At 36.5% G+C, this 15,969-nt stretch overlaps 1 protein-coding gene across 1 annotated transcript in view; it reads left to right on the top strand.

The window, feature by feature from the left end:
* The first annotated feature begins 6,487 nt into the window (after positions 1–6,487).
* LOC126381344 (uncharacterized) overlaps positions 6,488–15,969 on the top strand; it is a 31,641-nt gene continuing 22,159 nt past the window's right edge. The window contains exon 1 of the mRNA XM_050030839.1: positions 6,488–7,382. Within this exon, the coding sequence (XP_049886796.1) occupies positions 6,599–7,382 (784 nt within the window). The 5' untranslated portion in view covers positions 6,488–6,598. The remainder of the gene's footprint in view (positions 7,383–15,969) is intronic.

The raw sequence follows: 15,969 nt of genomic DNA, 5'->3' as shown, positions 1-15,969 counted from the left end.
CGGCGCTGGTGGACGGTGAGGCTCCAGAATCTACGACCAGCCCCCCGCGCTGCAAATCCTCGCTAGACTCGCTGCGTGTTTTGGCGCGGAGTGTTTCCAGCTCCGCTCAGGTTTCGGTCGTGCACCAGAGACCCAAGCCGTTCCGTGTTAATTACCAGGGACTCTGTTGCCTTGATGTGTTCACCAATTTCCTTCTGTGCATTGTCATATAGTTGCTGTATTCGGGCTAATTGGCGTTGGAGCTCACAATTTTCTTGCCGTAATTTATATTTTTCTTCATAACCTTCATCATCATCACTATATTTATCGCTCATTGAAGTGAGATCTATGGTCATGGACTCATTATTTAGGCAATTTTCTTCACGGACTAACTCATTGTATAATGCCAAAGTTTGTTGTGACTCGTTGATAGAATGTTGGTCCTCATGAGCTTTTATTGTATTATAGGCTACAGCAACCTGTTGCTCTAGTTCTCTGATACGATTTAGAGCAGCCTCATGGTTGGTTCGACATTCATCTTGTGAGTTGATCACGGATTGTAAGTGGTCCCGTTGCTCCTGTAAGTCCTTATATCGACCATCTAACTCAGTGAGCTCGTTCTTTAAAAACAGTATTCTATTATTTATATTTATCACTTCTGCCTCACTCTCTTCATGTTCTTCTAGAAGCTTCTTGCATTCCTCTTGAGACGCCTGTAGTTCAAGAAGGGCTTGCTTCAGTTTTTGTTCTAATTCCTTTTTGCTGCAGGGAGCCATACTAGACAGAATCTGAAATAATAAAGGAAAGGCAGCAGTAACTATTCCAAGAAAAATAGAAAATACCTATAATATTTATTTTACTTAGTAATGAACAATAAGTTCCTACATAACGGAATGCTTTGTGTATGTCTGTATTATGTTATTTATGTCTAATTTGTGGAGTAAAAAGTAATGTTTTACACTGCTACAATATACAATATATTGCTAAAAATATAATGTTATTGCAAGTGTGCAAATAAGCAGAAAAATATTGTGTGTTTCCGTTGCTTTTGTCGTCAACTTTGTTTCTACTTAACGTCAAAAACAAAGCGAGACTACAACGGTGCCGGGTGTGAGGTTGGACTTTAATCTCTGGTGTGATCTGTGTACTATTATGTTATTATGTTATAGCAATAATATTTATCGCTAGCTAATAAATATACTTTATTGCACTTAACAACTAGTTACATCACAAACAACAAGAAATGGACGTTTACAAGGGTGGACTTATCTCTAAGAGAGATCTCTCCCAGCCAACCCAGAGGTAGTATGAGAGTAACTGCGGAAGAATAATAAAATTAAGCAAAATTAAAAATTTTGAAAAAACCCACGACGGTAAAAATCTCATCGAAAAAGAATAAAATAACTCAAAACCCCCGACTTAACCCAATTATTATGTAACGAAATATTATATTAGACTTAAAAATACTTTCTAAAAAGAGTTGATATCTCGAGACATCGGTAATAGATATACTTAAGTACCTAAACAATGAATATGGATGTTTACAGTTTTTTCCTAACGTGTCTGTTTCTCGAAAATATACTTAAATGTAGCGATAATAATTTTACCATAATACATAACCGAGGAATATCCGTCGGGGGCTGCCATTAACCCAGCTAAAGTTTTTCTAGTGACGTGAATACAATTATTGAAGAATTGTAGATGTTTAACGACGACATAAAATACACTTATGAGTATGATTAATTTTTTGTTGAAATTTCATATAGAAAAGGCAGCCCCCGACGGATATTCCTCGGTTATGTACTATGGTAAAATTATTATCGCTACATTTAAGTATATTTTCGAGAAACAGACACGTTAGGAAAAAACTGTAAACATCCATATTCATTGTTTAGGTACTTAAGTATATCTATTACCTATGTCTCGAGATATCAACTCTTTTTAGAAAGTATTTTTAAGTCTAATATAATATTTCGTTACATAATAATTGGGTTAAGTCGGGGGTTTTGAGTTATTTTATTCTTTTTCGATGAGATTTTTACCGTCGTGGGTTTTTTCAAAATTTTTAATTTTGCTTAATTTTATTTCAGACTTTTTAGAGAGCATATACGAATCATAATCTATATAATGTGTAGGTAAGATCTCGCAAAACAATAAGTGTGATTCATCCTACCACATAATATTAAGTCCCTTATTATATATTATACAGTTGCTTTCTGTTTAAAGTTACCTCTATAACACTCATCTGAGAACATGCACCAATCACCCACGAACTCATTCCTGAAATCCGCATTGAAATCAGACAATACGTTTTAATTTTAATAATATTGCAATATAAACGTTTCACACTAATATAGCAGCGCCTCCTAGTGAGTTAATATCATAAGACTTATCTTAGACCATGCACCATTCAACTACGAACCCATTGCTGAAAACCGCATTGAAATCGGACAATTCGTTTTAATATTATTGCAATACTATTTTTCACTAATATTGTAGCACCCTCTAGTGAGTTAAAGACGTAATTTTTATTATTTGGGAACATGCAATAAGCTACCACGTACACATTGCCGAAAACAGAATTGTAATCGGACATTTCGTTTTGATTATATTGCAACATTGTTTTGCACTAATATTGTGGCGCCCCTAGTGAGTTACAGCCATGACACCTGTCTAAGAACATGAATTCATCAAACACAAACCCGCTATTGAAAACCGCCTCAAAATCGGATTATTAGTTTAAAAGATATGTGGTAACATTACTTTGCACAAACGCACACACAAACATCTCTCACCCTAAACGCATATACCTGCTCCGTTCCGTCGTGGGTAATAAATGTAATTAAAATTATACTAACCGTAATTAACAACACTTTGCTTTACTTAATACATAACATACATAAACTGCCTATATACGTCCCACTGCTGGGCACAGGCCTCCCCTCAATCAACCGGAGGGGGTATGGAGCATACTCCATCACGCTGCTCCACTGCGGGTTGGTGGAGGTGTTTTTACGGCTAATAGCCGGGACCAACGGCTTAACGTACCCTCCGAAGCACAGAATCATCTTACTTTTTCGGACAATCAGGTGATTCAAGCCTGAAAAGTCCTTACCAAACAAAGAGGACAGTCTCACAAAGTGATTTCGACAATGTCCCCATCGGGAATCGAACCCGGAACACCAGATCGTGAGCCTAACGCTCTAACCACTAGACCACGGAGGCTGTTTACTTAATACTACCTGATTATTGAGTGATGGGTTCAACTTTATGAATTAAATGAGGATTAATTGGATGAATTTGATTCACTTGACCACACAATCCACGTGCCACTTATAGTCGATCTTGATTTTTCTTTAATCTTCTCTTTAATCTTCGCCAATCACTTCGTATTAATTTATCTACAATTTATTGATTGTGATCTGGGATCTTCTCTGAAATCTGGCTCGAAGGACCATGAATATGCCATCAGGCAAAAAGGCATATCAATGCCTTTTTACTGATTTTTAAGGGATTTAGGTAGCAATGAAACAGCACCGTGTTCGACGTAATTACGTGTAATCAATGGAACCGAAAAAAAAAACGCCTGTCAAAAACAATTAACTAATAAAAACTATTGCAAATAAATTGCTATTATAAATTGAAGAGGCGTTTCGGATAATATTTATTCTAAACACTAATATTGTGGCGCCCCCTAGTGAGTTACAGACATGACACTTGTCTAATAACATGAACTCATCAAACACAAACCCGTTATTGAAAACCGCATCAAAATCGGATTATTAGTTTAGAAGATAATTAATAACATTTCTTTGCACAAACGCACACACAAACATCTCTCACCCTAAACGCATATACCTGCTCCGTTCCGTCGTGGGTAAAAAAGGGGCGAAGGCGGTAAAACGGGTTCAGTTATTCATTCGAATTATTACGTGCTCAGAGCAGTGACTGTGTGATTACTTGTGCTAAGTACTTTGTGTAACGGAAATTATTGTTGTGCCCATTTGAACTATAGTTTTTCCCAACATCAGAAGTGGGATCATAAAATATGGAAAAACGCAAGCATCGAAAATCGAATAAAATAAAAGGCGCCATTCACGTCCGAGGTCGACGTCATCCTCTAGTAGTGCAAGGACGCCATAACCACCGTCAAGGAAAAAGAGTAAGGCATCCCAGAATGCTGAAACCGTGAGTACGAGTACCTTGCATAATATGATTTCGGAATTTGATCCTCTGACGGACAATGTTCATGCATGATTAAATGTGATTGAACTGCGGATAATATAATTCGTTACCAAGCGTTGAATAAGCTAAAGGGCTCTGCGAAAACATGGTACGAATCTTTATTAAGGAATCTTTATAATGGCTACATGTGGACTAGCTGGGTATGGAAAGACTGGAAGGATAGGGGGAAGTCCCGTAACGCCGGACGGCACCTAACCTCGGACACTCGTACTATCCCGACAAGTCGCAACGCGTTTGCTTTAAAAAGCGGGTGACAGGGGCGCGGGGAACGTACCAATACAAGATCGCGGGTCGCGGTTCGCCAGTGTCGCGTAATGCCTGGGTGGGAACAGTCGATCGCTGCTTTTGGCGGGAATATATTGCGTCACGTAAGATCAAAGTAAGTATAACTACAATGGTTTTTAGTTTATGTGGTTTTGATAATTGTTATTTTATGTCATAGTTAATACATATCCAAAATTAGTAATTTTTTTTGTCGAATTCCATAGTAGTTTTTGTATAAGACTTTTATAATTTTGTATAAGACAATTAATTTAAGGATTCTCTGTCTCCTAGTACCGGACACAAAAGCTTCCCCTAACATCGGACAATAAAAAAACATATTTTTCATGAAATATTATACTTTTTGATCATTATTATCTATTGTTTTAGGAAAACAAAGAGATATCGAAATGGAGAAGACGAAAAAGAAAGGAAAATGGGACCAAAGTAACTTACAAACCGCGATAGACAAAATTTTGTCCAAAAAAATGAGTTTGAGAGAAGCTTCATTGCGTTATAATATTCCAAAAAGCACCTTACATGATAAAACATCGTCATTAAACCGAGGACAAGAAGTTTCGTTGCAACCAAAGTTAGGTAGATTCACTAATACCTTCACACCAGAGTACGAACAACTCTTAGTGGAGCATGTAAAAGATTTATCTAATAGGTGTCTTCCGTTAACAAAACAGGAATTTTTGAAGTTGGCTTACGATTTGGCTGAAGCTTTGAAGATCCCTCATCGCTTTAATAAAGAGAAAGGAGCTGCTGGTAAACACTTTCACTACGATTTCATGCAGAGACACCAGGACGTATCGCTGAGATCACCAGAGTCAACAAGCATAATGAGGGCAGTGGGGTTTAACAAACCCCAAGTTGATCTCTTTTTTAATAATCTTGACAGAATGATGACAAAATTCAAATTTCCACCTTCAAAAATTTATAACTGTGACGAAACTGGAGTCAGCTGCGTACAAAAACACCAAAAGGTACTTGCACCAAAGGCTGTTCGACAAGTAGGAAAGCTCACTTCTGCTGAGAGGGGCAAAAATATTACAATCTTATTTTGCATGAGTGCCAACGGCCATTTCATTCCGCCTTTCTTTGTCTTTCCTAGGCAAAGAATGAATGATCGGCTCATGATAAATGCTCCAGCCGAAAGCGTAGGCGTGGCGCAGCCTAAAGGCTGGATGAATAGTGATTTTTTTCTTCAATGGCTACAATTATTTAAGAAACACTCATGTCCGACAAAAGAGAGCCCTGTGCTGATACTTCTGGATGGTCTGTGGCGACTGCCCATCACTAGACACCACATCACTAAGGCGCAAGAAGGGCGACGCGAGGCGCGCGGGCGCAGCATTGCAAACCGGCTCCCAGTCGGCGCGCACCACTGCACCAGTCTACCGAACGCACTCCGAGCACCCGCACGTCGCTTTCGCTCGCACCCGGTCTAGGCTTTAATCGCGGCTTTCTAAACGCTAGATGCTTTCTGTTCCCCCTAAACTTTTGTCTTGTTTTCTCACTTCCTTTCATACTTCTACTTCTATTACTATTCTTTCTTAAGCTGTGTAACTTTCCTTTCTATAACAATAAACTGTACTGTGTACGTGAAGTGACTTTCTTTTAACGGACGATCTATACACTAGCTTCATAGCTGTATAAATATAGCTATCTTGCTATATATATACAGCTATGAAGCTAGACTTTCTTTTAACGGACGATCTATACACTAGCTTCATAGCTGTATAAATATAGCTATCTTGCTATATATATACAGCTATGAAGCTAGTGTATAGATCGTCCGTTAAAAGAAAGTCACTTCACGTACACAGTACAGTTTATTGTTATAGAAAGGAAAGTTACACAGCTTAAGAAAGAATAGTAATAGAAGTAGAAGTATGAAAGGAAGTGAGAAAACAAGACAAAAGTTTAGGGGGAACAGAAAGCATCTAGCGTTTAGAAAGCCGCGATTAAAGCCTAGACCGGGTGCGAGCGAAAGCGACGTGCGGGTGCTCGGAGTGCGTTCGGTACGTCGTTCGTCCATACCGACGCGTACGAACACCGCTTAGCGCGCATCACTTCTGCCTACCCGGTTAGGCCGCGTCGCGTCAAGATGTCCGATACGGAGAATTTCGTCGAAGCTGTTCCGGAACCCGTCGCCGGTCCGAGCGCCGCGCAAGTTACCGGTTTATCGGTGGACCGCGTGGCGATACGCCTACCTTCATTTTACCCGGAAAACCCTGCGATGTGGTTTGCGCTGGTGGAAGCGCAGTTCGAGATGCAGGGCATCAAGGCTGACTCAACGAAGTTCTTCTCGGTGCTCCGGGAGCTCGACCTCCGCACAGCAAGGGAAATTCGCGATATAATTACCAACCCACCCCAAGCAGAGAAATACGAAAAATTAAAAAGCGAGCTAATAAAACGTCTTTCTTTTTCACGGGAGCAGAAGATGCGACAGTTACTAACTACGGAAGAATTAGGGGACCGAAAACCATCGCAGTTTTTACGTCATCTCAGGGCGTTGGCTGTGGACGGTGTAGGTGAAGAGTTTCTGCGCAGTCTGTGGTGCAACCGTTTACCGCTGCACATCCAGGCTATTTTGGCGTCACAAGCGACAACACCGTTGGATGAATTAGCAACTCTTGCTGACCAGATTTATGAGGTTGTACCTTCTCCTTCTTACCAAAAACAGGTGGCAAGTGCAGAGTCGTTCGAGGGCATGATGCAACGTCTGGAGCAGACCATCACCACGCGGATCCAACAAGAACTGGCGCAACAGATAGCTCAACTTAACGTCAGCTCAGAGGGTAGAACATCACGCCGTACATTCCACGGCAGAAATTCCAGATCAAACAACAGGTCCAGGTCACGGGGCCGGAGCCAGAACCGAAAACCAGGTATGTGCTGGTATCACAGTAATTACCAAGAAAATGCAAGGAAGTGCATCCCCCCTTGCAATTTTAAGTCGGGAAACAGCCACGACAGTCAATAGAGGTGTAGTGTGTACCTCCACACCTATGTTATATACATATCTGTGTTATATATCATATCCAAGGACAGACAATAAACGACCGTCTTAGAAGACACACGTCTCTTATTTAACTCCACAACTCCGGCGTCCCACAGTGCATGGCGACCCTGCCAGTGCTGCCTTACGGCGGCGCTGCGCACGAGTTAGAAAAAAAGTGATTTGTGCAATTAAAAAGGACTTCATACAATAGAAAATACTAAAAATAAAAAAAAAACAAGTATGGGACCCACAAAGAACAATTAAAATATAAAGTGCACTTAAAATTAAGTTTTAATACATAAGATATTATAATACTAAAAAATACGTAAAATAAAATAACATAGCTACTAATCAAGAAAAGAAATCCATACTAATATTATAAATGCGAAAGTAACTCTGTCTGTCTGTCTGTCTGTCTGTCTGTTACTCTTTCACGCCTAAACGGCTCAACGGATTTTGATGAAATTTGGTATGGTGATAGATGATAACCTAGAAATGGTCATAGGCTATAAATAATCACGCCATCGTTCTTAGGGGGTAGGCAGTTGGCAGATAACTAAATTGATTTAGTGATTTGTAGTCGTTTTTGTTGGGACTTTTGCTCTTTCACGTCTAAACGGCTGAACGGATTTTAATGAAATTTAGTAAGGTAATAGTTGGTTATCTAAAAACGGTTGTACGATCAAATTGATCACGTCATCGTACTTAGGGGGTAGGAAGTAGGCAGAAAACTGAATTGAGTTAGTGATTTTTTTATGGTTTTTGCTGGGAGTTTTGTCTATCATGCCTAAACGGCTCAACGGATTTTGATGAAATTTAGTTAGCTGATAGATAGTAATCTAGAAAAGGATATGGCCTATTAATATTTATGCTATCGTACTTAAGGCGTAGGCAGTAGACAGAAAACTAATTAGGTTAGTGATTTTTAATTGTTTGTTTTAAAATTTTGCCTCATTCACGCCTTAACGTCTGAACGGAATTTTATAAGACTTGGTTAATTTAAAGATAGGATCTTAGGCACGGACACAGGCTACTTTTTATGGCGGGAAAATACCTCATTCCCGCGGAAATCTAGATTTCGTGATCGTGTCAAGAAGCGCATGACGCCATAGCTACTGGAATGATTTCGATGTTTTTTTTTAAACTGAGTGACTTCAAGTTGGTATTTGATCACTTTTCTAACTTAGAGGGTAGGTAGGCGCCATAATTTAGGGAATTTATGATAAAATTTTGATGCAACTGTCTTTATTAAACAGTTATATCTCATTCCTACAGGAACCTACACATAGCTATAGCTAGCTATCTATTAACATTAAAACTCTTTCTAGAATCACATTACGCCAATTAATTGATCTGATTTGTATACGTTTTTTTATTCAACTGACTGTTACATTACATACAGATAAAATCTAATTACTTACACCACATAATTAATATAGTACTACATGACTAGCTACGCTTTAAACTTGAGGAGGTAATTCGATAGACATTTATACGAACTTTAAGCCCAGTAATCAATCATAGTAATAAGGTAATACTCATTTTAGACAAAGAAACGGATAGGTAATCAGTTCGTCAGCGAAATTATAACACCTACACTTAGTTTGTTTACTATTCAACTGTTGTAAAATATTATAAATGCGAAAGTAACTCTGTCTGTCTGTCTGTCTGTGTGTCCGCTTTCCCGCTTAAACCTCTTAACCGATTTTGATTAAATTTGGCACAGACAATCTTTAGACCCTGAGAAAGAAAATAGGATACCTTTTATTGCGAAAAGAAGGGACGAAGAGATTGAAATAGGGGTTGAAAGTTTGTATGGGATATTTTAATTTTAAAATATAAATCCATGAAACTTTATATTTAAGCACTTGATAAAAAATAATTAAACATTTGTTCTAGCGTTGCTGAAATTTCGACCAGTGAGGGGGTGAAATGAGGGTTGAAAGTTTGTATGGGAGTTCGTCATTTTTGGGGATAAAACCACGAAACTTTATATTTAGGAACTTGATAAGAAATAAAAAAACAATTTGTTAAAGCGTTTTTGAAAATTCGATCTTTGAGGGGATGAAATAGGTGTTGAAATTTTTTATGAGGTTCGTCATTTTTCAAGATAAAAATATTAAATTTTGTGTTTAGGCACTAAATAACAAACAAAAAATCGTTTGTTCAAGCATTTTGAAATTTTTACCAGTATGGGGGTGAAATACGGGTTGAAAGTTTGTATGGGTATTCGTCATTTTTGAAGATAAAACCATGAAACTTGGTACGTAGGTCTCTTAGGATGTGCAGAGTTTTTCAACAAACGGATTTTCCGAAATTCGAACGGAACGGAACGGATTCGGAACGGGAACTACGAAGCCAAACTTTTTGTATACAAAATATTAACCACTGAACCTAGGAACATGATATTTAGTAGTTTTGGGTGTATCAAGTTAAAAAAAAATTTGGCTTTTGTAGATAAAGTTCCTTTTAACGAATACTCTGCATCGCCGCCACTGCCGTCGGTCGTCGTTCGTCGTCGCGCACATTCGCCGAAGTGTGGCGGCAGTCAACGGCGCTGTCTTGTGGTGGGGGAGCGCACGTGGTGTATACGTGGCCTGCTCGCGAGTGTCGAGTCCAAACAATCTCCACATTTTAACAAATAATAACAAAATAGCAAACGTTGTGTACAAAAAAGTTTTAAATTAGGTCATTTTAAAATATTTTTGTACACAACGTGACGCTGACCCCTGTAAGTGTCTTGGACATAAGGGACCGATAAATATTCCTAGGTAATTTCTGCCACTCAATGGAATACATAGGTACTTTATAACTACTGTAAACAGATATTTTTTATTTTTTTTAAATATACCTACTTACTCTCTTTTAATCACATGCTATACCGTTCCTTTTATATAATCCTTAATATTCAAATTAAAAGTACGCAGACGAAGTCGCGGGTACCAGCTAGTACCAAATAAATACAAGAAGATTTGGACATCTGGCAAAATTAAATAAATATAATAAGTAAAAATGTGGTGCGGTAATCAACTTATGGTGATGGAAGATGGAATTAAGGAAGATCAGAGAGCCATCCAGCGGAGTATTGTTCGAGTCGGATATAAGAGGAGATAAGATGCAGGCAGCCGGGTGATGGTGTAGATGGTGTCTGATGAGGAGGCAGCCGGGAGTTGTGCGAAATCATCGGCTTGCGAGTTTATCATTACGGAAAAGTGGTTAACAACATTTTATAAATTCGGTTCAGATGCGACTACCACATTATTTTAAATTTTATCAAGAATGAAGAAGAGGTATTTACGATTTATTTTAAAAAATGAAAGTGACTCTTGGTTTAAAAATCACTACTATTATCGAACATTTTTTTTAACTCACTTAGTAAAATATGATGTAATGTTTGTTTAAGCTTGAAGTTAATCGAATTATTTTTAAGCATTTATAAAATTAATCTAAATAGGTGCGCACCTGACCCTATTAAGGGCATTTGGAGACTATTTTGCATATATTCATTATATCATTTCTTATTTTAAATATAAGTCTAATACGTACTACAAGCCTCCGTGCTTAACATTTATAATAACAATGCATAGTTTTAAATCATAACGTTTATGCTATTACTATATAAATATATTTTTCGTTAATAATTGTACTTATATGTATTTTCAGTGAAAAACAATTATTCTTAACTCATTTTATTTTCAGATATTAGAAACTGAATTCGAATATATACTTTACGATTTGAGGATTTGTTTGCTTTTTATAGGCGGTTTAAAAGAAAATTTTATATAGAATTAACAATCGTTCAACGTTAATAAATATATTATACACGTAGTACGGAATTACTTTGAAAACATAAACTACAGAATTGAATATTTTAACATAATTATGACTGTATTATTTTTCTCTCTCTCTCTCTCAATTTCGATAATTTACGAAGTAATACCAATTAAGTACCAATTAGCAGTGGAATAAGTAATATAGGAAAGATCTTTATCAGTCTAGGGACATTGATTTTATCACTTGTGTAATCTTGTGTTTTGAGTTACAGACTAACAGTATTTCCTGAAAAGGTAAGTGTAAACAGTAAATATTCAGCAGCTCATCATTTTGTTTAGAATTGGCATTTTTGTTTATAAGTAAAAAAATAAAAAAAAAAATAAAAAAAAAATAAAAAGGGTTTTATTTCTGTAAATCTATAACAAACAAGTTACAGGGGCTTCCCTAAAAGTACCTATAAGTACGTGACGATTATTAAAAGTTATCCAAATATATTAACATTATTCTATTTTATGTGACTAAATAACTTTTTAGCACACATAGATTTCATTCGCTTCTAATTCGTAATGAAGTAAATAATTTCAATAAGTATGCAATTTCATTTTTTATACCACTGAATGTTGTTATTTCATACAATGTTCAATGATTATTATTTTAGTAACGAATATTAATAGAAACAATACAAAAACATTCTTAATTTTCTATACAACTACTACTATTGGGAGCTATCCAGCATTTTCTGATTCACAGTTAACGTTGTAGATATAATCAAATCTATTAAGTAGACTTAAACATGACGAATAGATAAATTCAATTTCACTTTATTACATTAAATAATATTATATACGTTATTTCGTGATTGATTATTAACTTATTCATTAATTATTACTTAAACCATACGTAGATAACTTGATCTATCAATTTAACACGTACTTATAGCAATAAAACGCATGAAGAACTTTAGGAAACAATAAAACTATTAAGCAGGTAAAAGTCGTAAAATTAGAAATAAAACATGATAAGTAGGTACAATGATACAAAAATATATCATCGTTTATCATTCTGCTTAAAGCGTTACTGGATACTTGTTATTGCAATAGAACAATTCGCTTACGTTGCAGTTGTATGCAAGATAGTTGCATAGAAGCTCGAATAGCTGGTTGATTAAAATAGCCCTGCAAATGGCTACACGTTACAGGTTCGATTCCTGTTCACAGTCAATAATTTAATTATTATTTTTGATCAGTGTCGTTCATTCTTTCAGCTCTTCATTTTAGAGAACAGTTACTTTTTCTAGTTAAATGTTTACACTTAAAGAATTATTTCAATTAACTAGTTGATTTAGTTATCCATTAATATTCTGTAAAAAATATAGGTACTCACTTCGAACTGAGCAGCATTATCAAATTCATAAGTCAGGACAAGAAGGTCTACAAGTAAGAATATATCAGTTTAGTGTGTATTGTATATGTACAATTACTCACCTGAATAAAGGATAGAGCTTAGTAACGTCGCAATTTGATTTTAGCTGACGATCTCAAATATTTCTACTTTGCTCCAGCTCAAGTAACTGGGAACGTAATCATGATGTGTATTTGTGATCAGTAGATAATATATATATACGTATATATTTAAATATTTTTTAGATTTGAATGTTTATTGTGTATATTTAGTAGGTACCGTTCGTCCTTTTGATTAGTAGAGACGCGTATCCAATGTAGGAAGGTTGATGTTTTTAAACAAAAGAATCATTTTCATGCGAAGAAAAAAATGTATGTAGTAAGTGGAATTATAAAAAAAAAATGCTTTAGTTAGCTTCGCGAAATGACTTAAAAATGTTATTAACACTTTAGTAGATAAGCTTACGTAAGCAACTGGACTGATCACCCAAATGCAACACGAATGTTTTGTTGGCCAAAGCGTTATTTAAAATTAATGGAATGAATGTATTGAAAAAAGTTATGATATGAAATTGAAAGCTCAAAATAGGAATGAGAGTAAAACGTAAAAAGAAAGTAAGTGATATTCAGTATACGGTACACGTATGAGGTACATAGGGTTCAGGTCCTTCTGTTTGTCACAGTGTGAACGAGCTTCCTCTGAGAATGCTGTTGGAGACCTTTATGTAGTTGTCTTAATTCTGACCCTATAGATAATACATTGTGGGTCAGATCCTTCCATTCGATCATGGTGTAATCGAGTATTCTCCGTGAGATAAGTTGGTGTCCAAATGAGACTTAAAAATGACCACAATTGTTAATAAGGATGTGCGCACAATCCATATTGAGCACTATGTTGCCAATAAATGAATGAATAATTATATTAAATGAAAGAAGAGTACCTCATATAAATATATAATATAAATAAATGAATAAATATAATACGAGTAAGTAGCCGGCTACTCAAAATAAAATACCAAAGGGATGGTATTAAGTGTACCGATATTGCATTAAAGGTTTGGTAGGAGGAAATATTACATTAAATGTTTTGATAGGAATCATTAAAAGGGATTTGGAAGTTGTTTTTGTTAGTTGTGTGTGTTGGTTGTTGTGTGAGTTGGTTGTAGGATACTGCATTAGAAGGAGAGGCTGTGCAAGTTGCGATAATGCATAAAGTAGCGATAAAGAAGTATTAAGTAAATAATGAATATTAAAAATGAAAGAAAAAAAAGTTGAATAAGCAGCAAAGGATAGAATAAGAGAATTGTTTAAAATAAAAAAGTGTACAATCTGATTTTAGATTTGACAAAATAAATTAATACATCATGAACGGTACGTACATACGTCTTTTGTAATCCTAATATTATTCATTAAAATGAAAACAATATTATAAATATGAATAAAAATATAGTAATTAAATAAATAAAAAAAAAAACACCATTAGAAATAAAATAAATAAAAATAAATATCTATGCATTGTTGTTATTATTATATTGTAAGAATATTATTGTAATCAAATGTTAAGATAATTATGATAGTGTTAAGATTTTAAGGCGGTAACATTTTCATTATTTCTCCGATAAACCAGTTAATTTTACTTTAAAGGTCTTAATGATAGATAAAGTATGTATAGGTATAATGTATCGTATAGAAAAAATATAATAATACAATTTTCATAAAAATACAGTTGTCATTTCAGTTATTAAAATTGCTTTAATAACTTTGTATGTGTAATTTTTAAAAATGTATCATATCAACGATAAATTAAATAAATTTAGGTGACAATAATACAAATGAGGTTATAAATAAAAAAAAGAAAAAAGGTAAATTATAAAAAAATATAAGTATATTGTACTGAACTTAAATTTGTAAGTCATAGTAACATTTGCCATTACATAAGTATGAATGTGTAAAAAAAAAATAACTTGTATTTTTTTTTCTCTAAAAGGAGGGAGGTGTAGTGTGTACCTCCACACCTATGTTATATACATATCTGTGTTATATATCATATCCAAGGACAGACAATAAACGACCGTCTTAGAAGACACACGTCTCTTATTTAACTCCACAACTCCGGCGTCCCACAGTGCAGAGGCGACAGATGACTGTCGAGCCGCCACTTGTCGCCTATTTATTACCGACAAAAGCACTAAAATTCAGTACCTCATCGATACTGGCTCAGACCTCTGCGTACTACCAAAGAAGTACTTACAACATTATACCCCGGCCACAGACTACACATTATCGGCAGCAAATGGCTCACTCATCCGGACCTATGGCACTGTAAAGAAACACGTAAATTTGGGGTTAAGGCGTGATTTTACATGGAATTTTGTAATTGCCGATGTAGACAAACCAATAATTGGCGCTGATTTTTTGTCATATTATGGTCTTTTAATCGATTGCAGGCACAGAAGATTGCTGGACAGCCTAACCACCTTATCAACAGTCGGTGAGATCAAGCACTGCCAACACACAAGCGTCAGATCCATCTCAGGCAATAGTGAGTACCACAAACTTTTAGCAGAATACCCTGCTCTGACTAAACCATCTGGCGTGCAACGAGACATCAAGCATTCGACTGTCCACTATATACGGACGACTGATGGCCCTCCTGCCTTCTGCCGACCTCGCCGACTACCGCCAGATAAGCTGAAGATAGCTAAGGAGCAGTTTGAAGAGATGATCAGAGACGGCACTGCCCGCCGTTCTGATTCTCCCTGGGCTTCTGCCTTGCATTTGGCTCCTAAAAAAGGAGAAGGGTGGAGGCCATGCGGCGATTATCGTGCGCTTAACGCACGCACCATACCTGATAGGTATCCTGTCAGGCACATCGAAGACTACTCCCACCGTTTAGCTGGCTGCAAGATTTTCTCCAAGCTCGACCTGGTAAAAGCTTACAACCAGATACCTGTGTTCCCGGACGACATCTCGAAGACCGCTATTACTACTCCTTTCGGTATGTTCGAATTTCCTTTCATGTCGTTCGGACTACGAAATGCGGCTCAGACCTTCCAGCGATTCCTCGACGAAGTACTGCGAGAGCTGGATTTTACTTACGCCTTCATCGACGACATTTTGATATTTTCACGAGACCAGCAGGAACACCTGGAACATTTACGTCAGGTATTTGACAGACTTCAACAGTATGGTTTACTGCTAAACGAGGCGAAGTGTTCGTTCGGACAGACCCAGGTACCATTTCTTGGTTTTATGATCTCGGAAGAAGGCACACGTCCAATGGATGATAAGGTCAAGACT

This window comes from Pectinophora gossypiella, unplaced genomic scaffold, assembly GCF_024362695.1.
Source record: "Pectinophora gossypiella unplaced genomic scaffold, ilPecGoss1.1 Pgos_46, whole genome shotgun sequence".
In the NCBI taxonomy this organism is placed as follows: Eukaryota; Metazoa; Arthropoda; class Insecta; order Lepidoptera; family Gelechiidae; genus Pectinophora; species Pectinophora gossypiella.
This window is presented reverse-complemented; position numbering and strand designations above follow the sequence as displayed.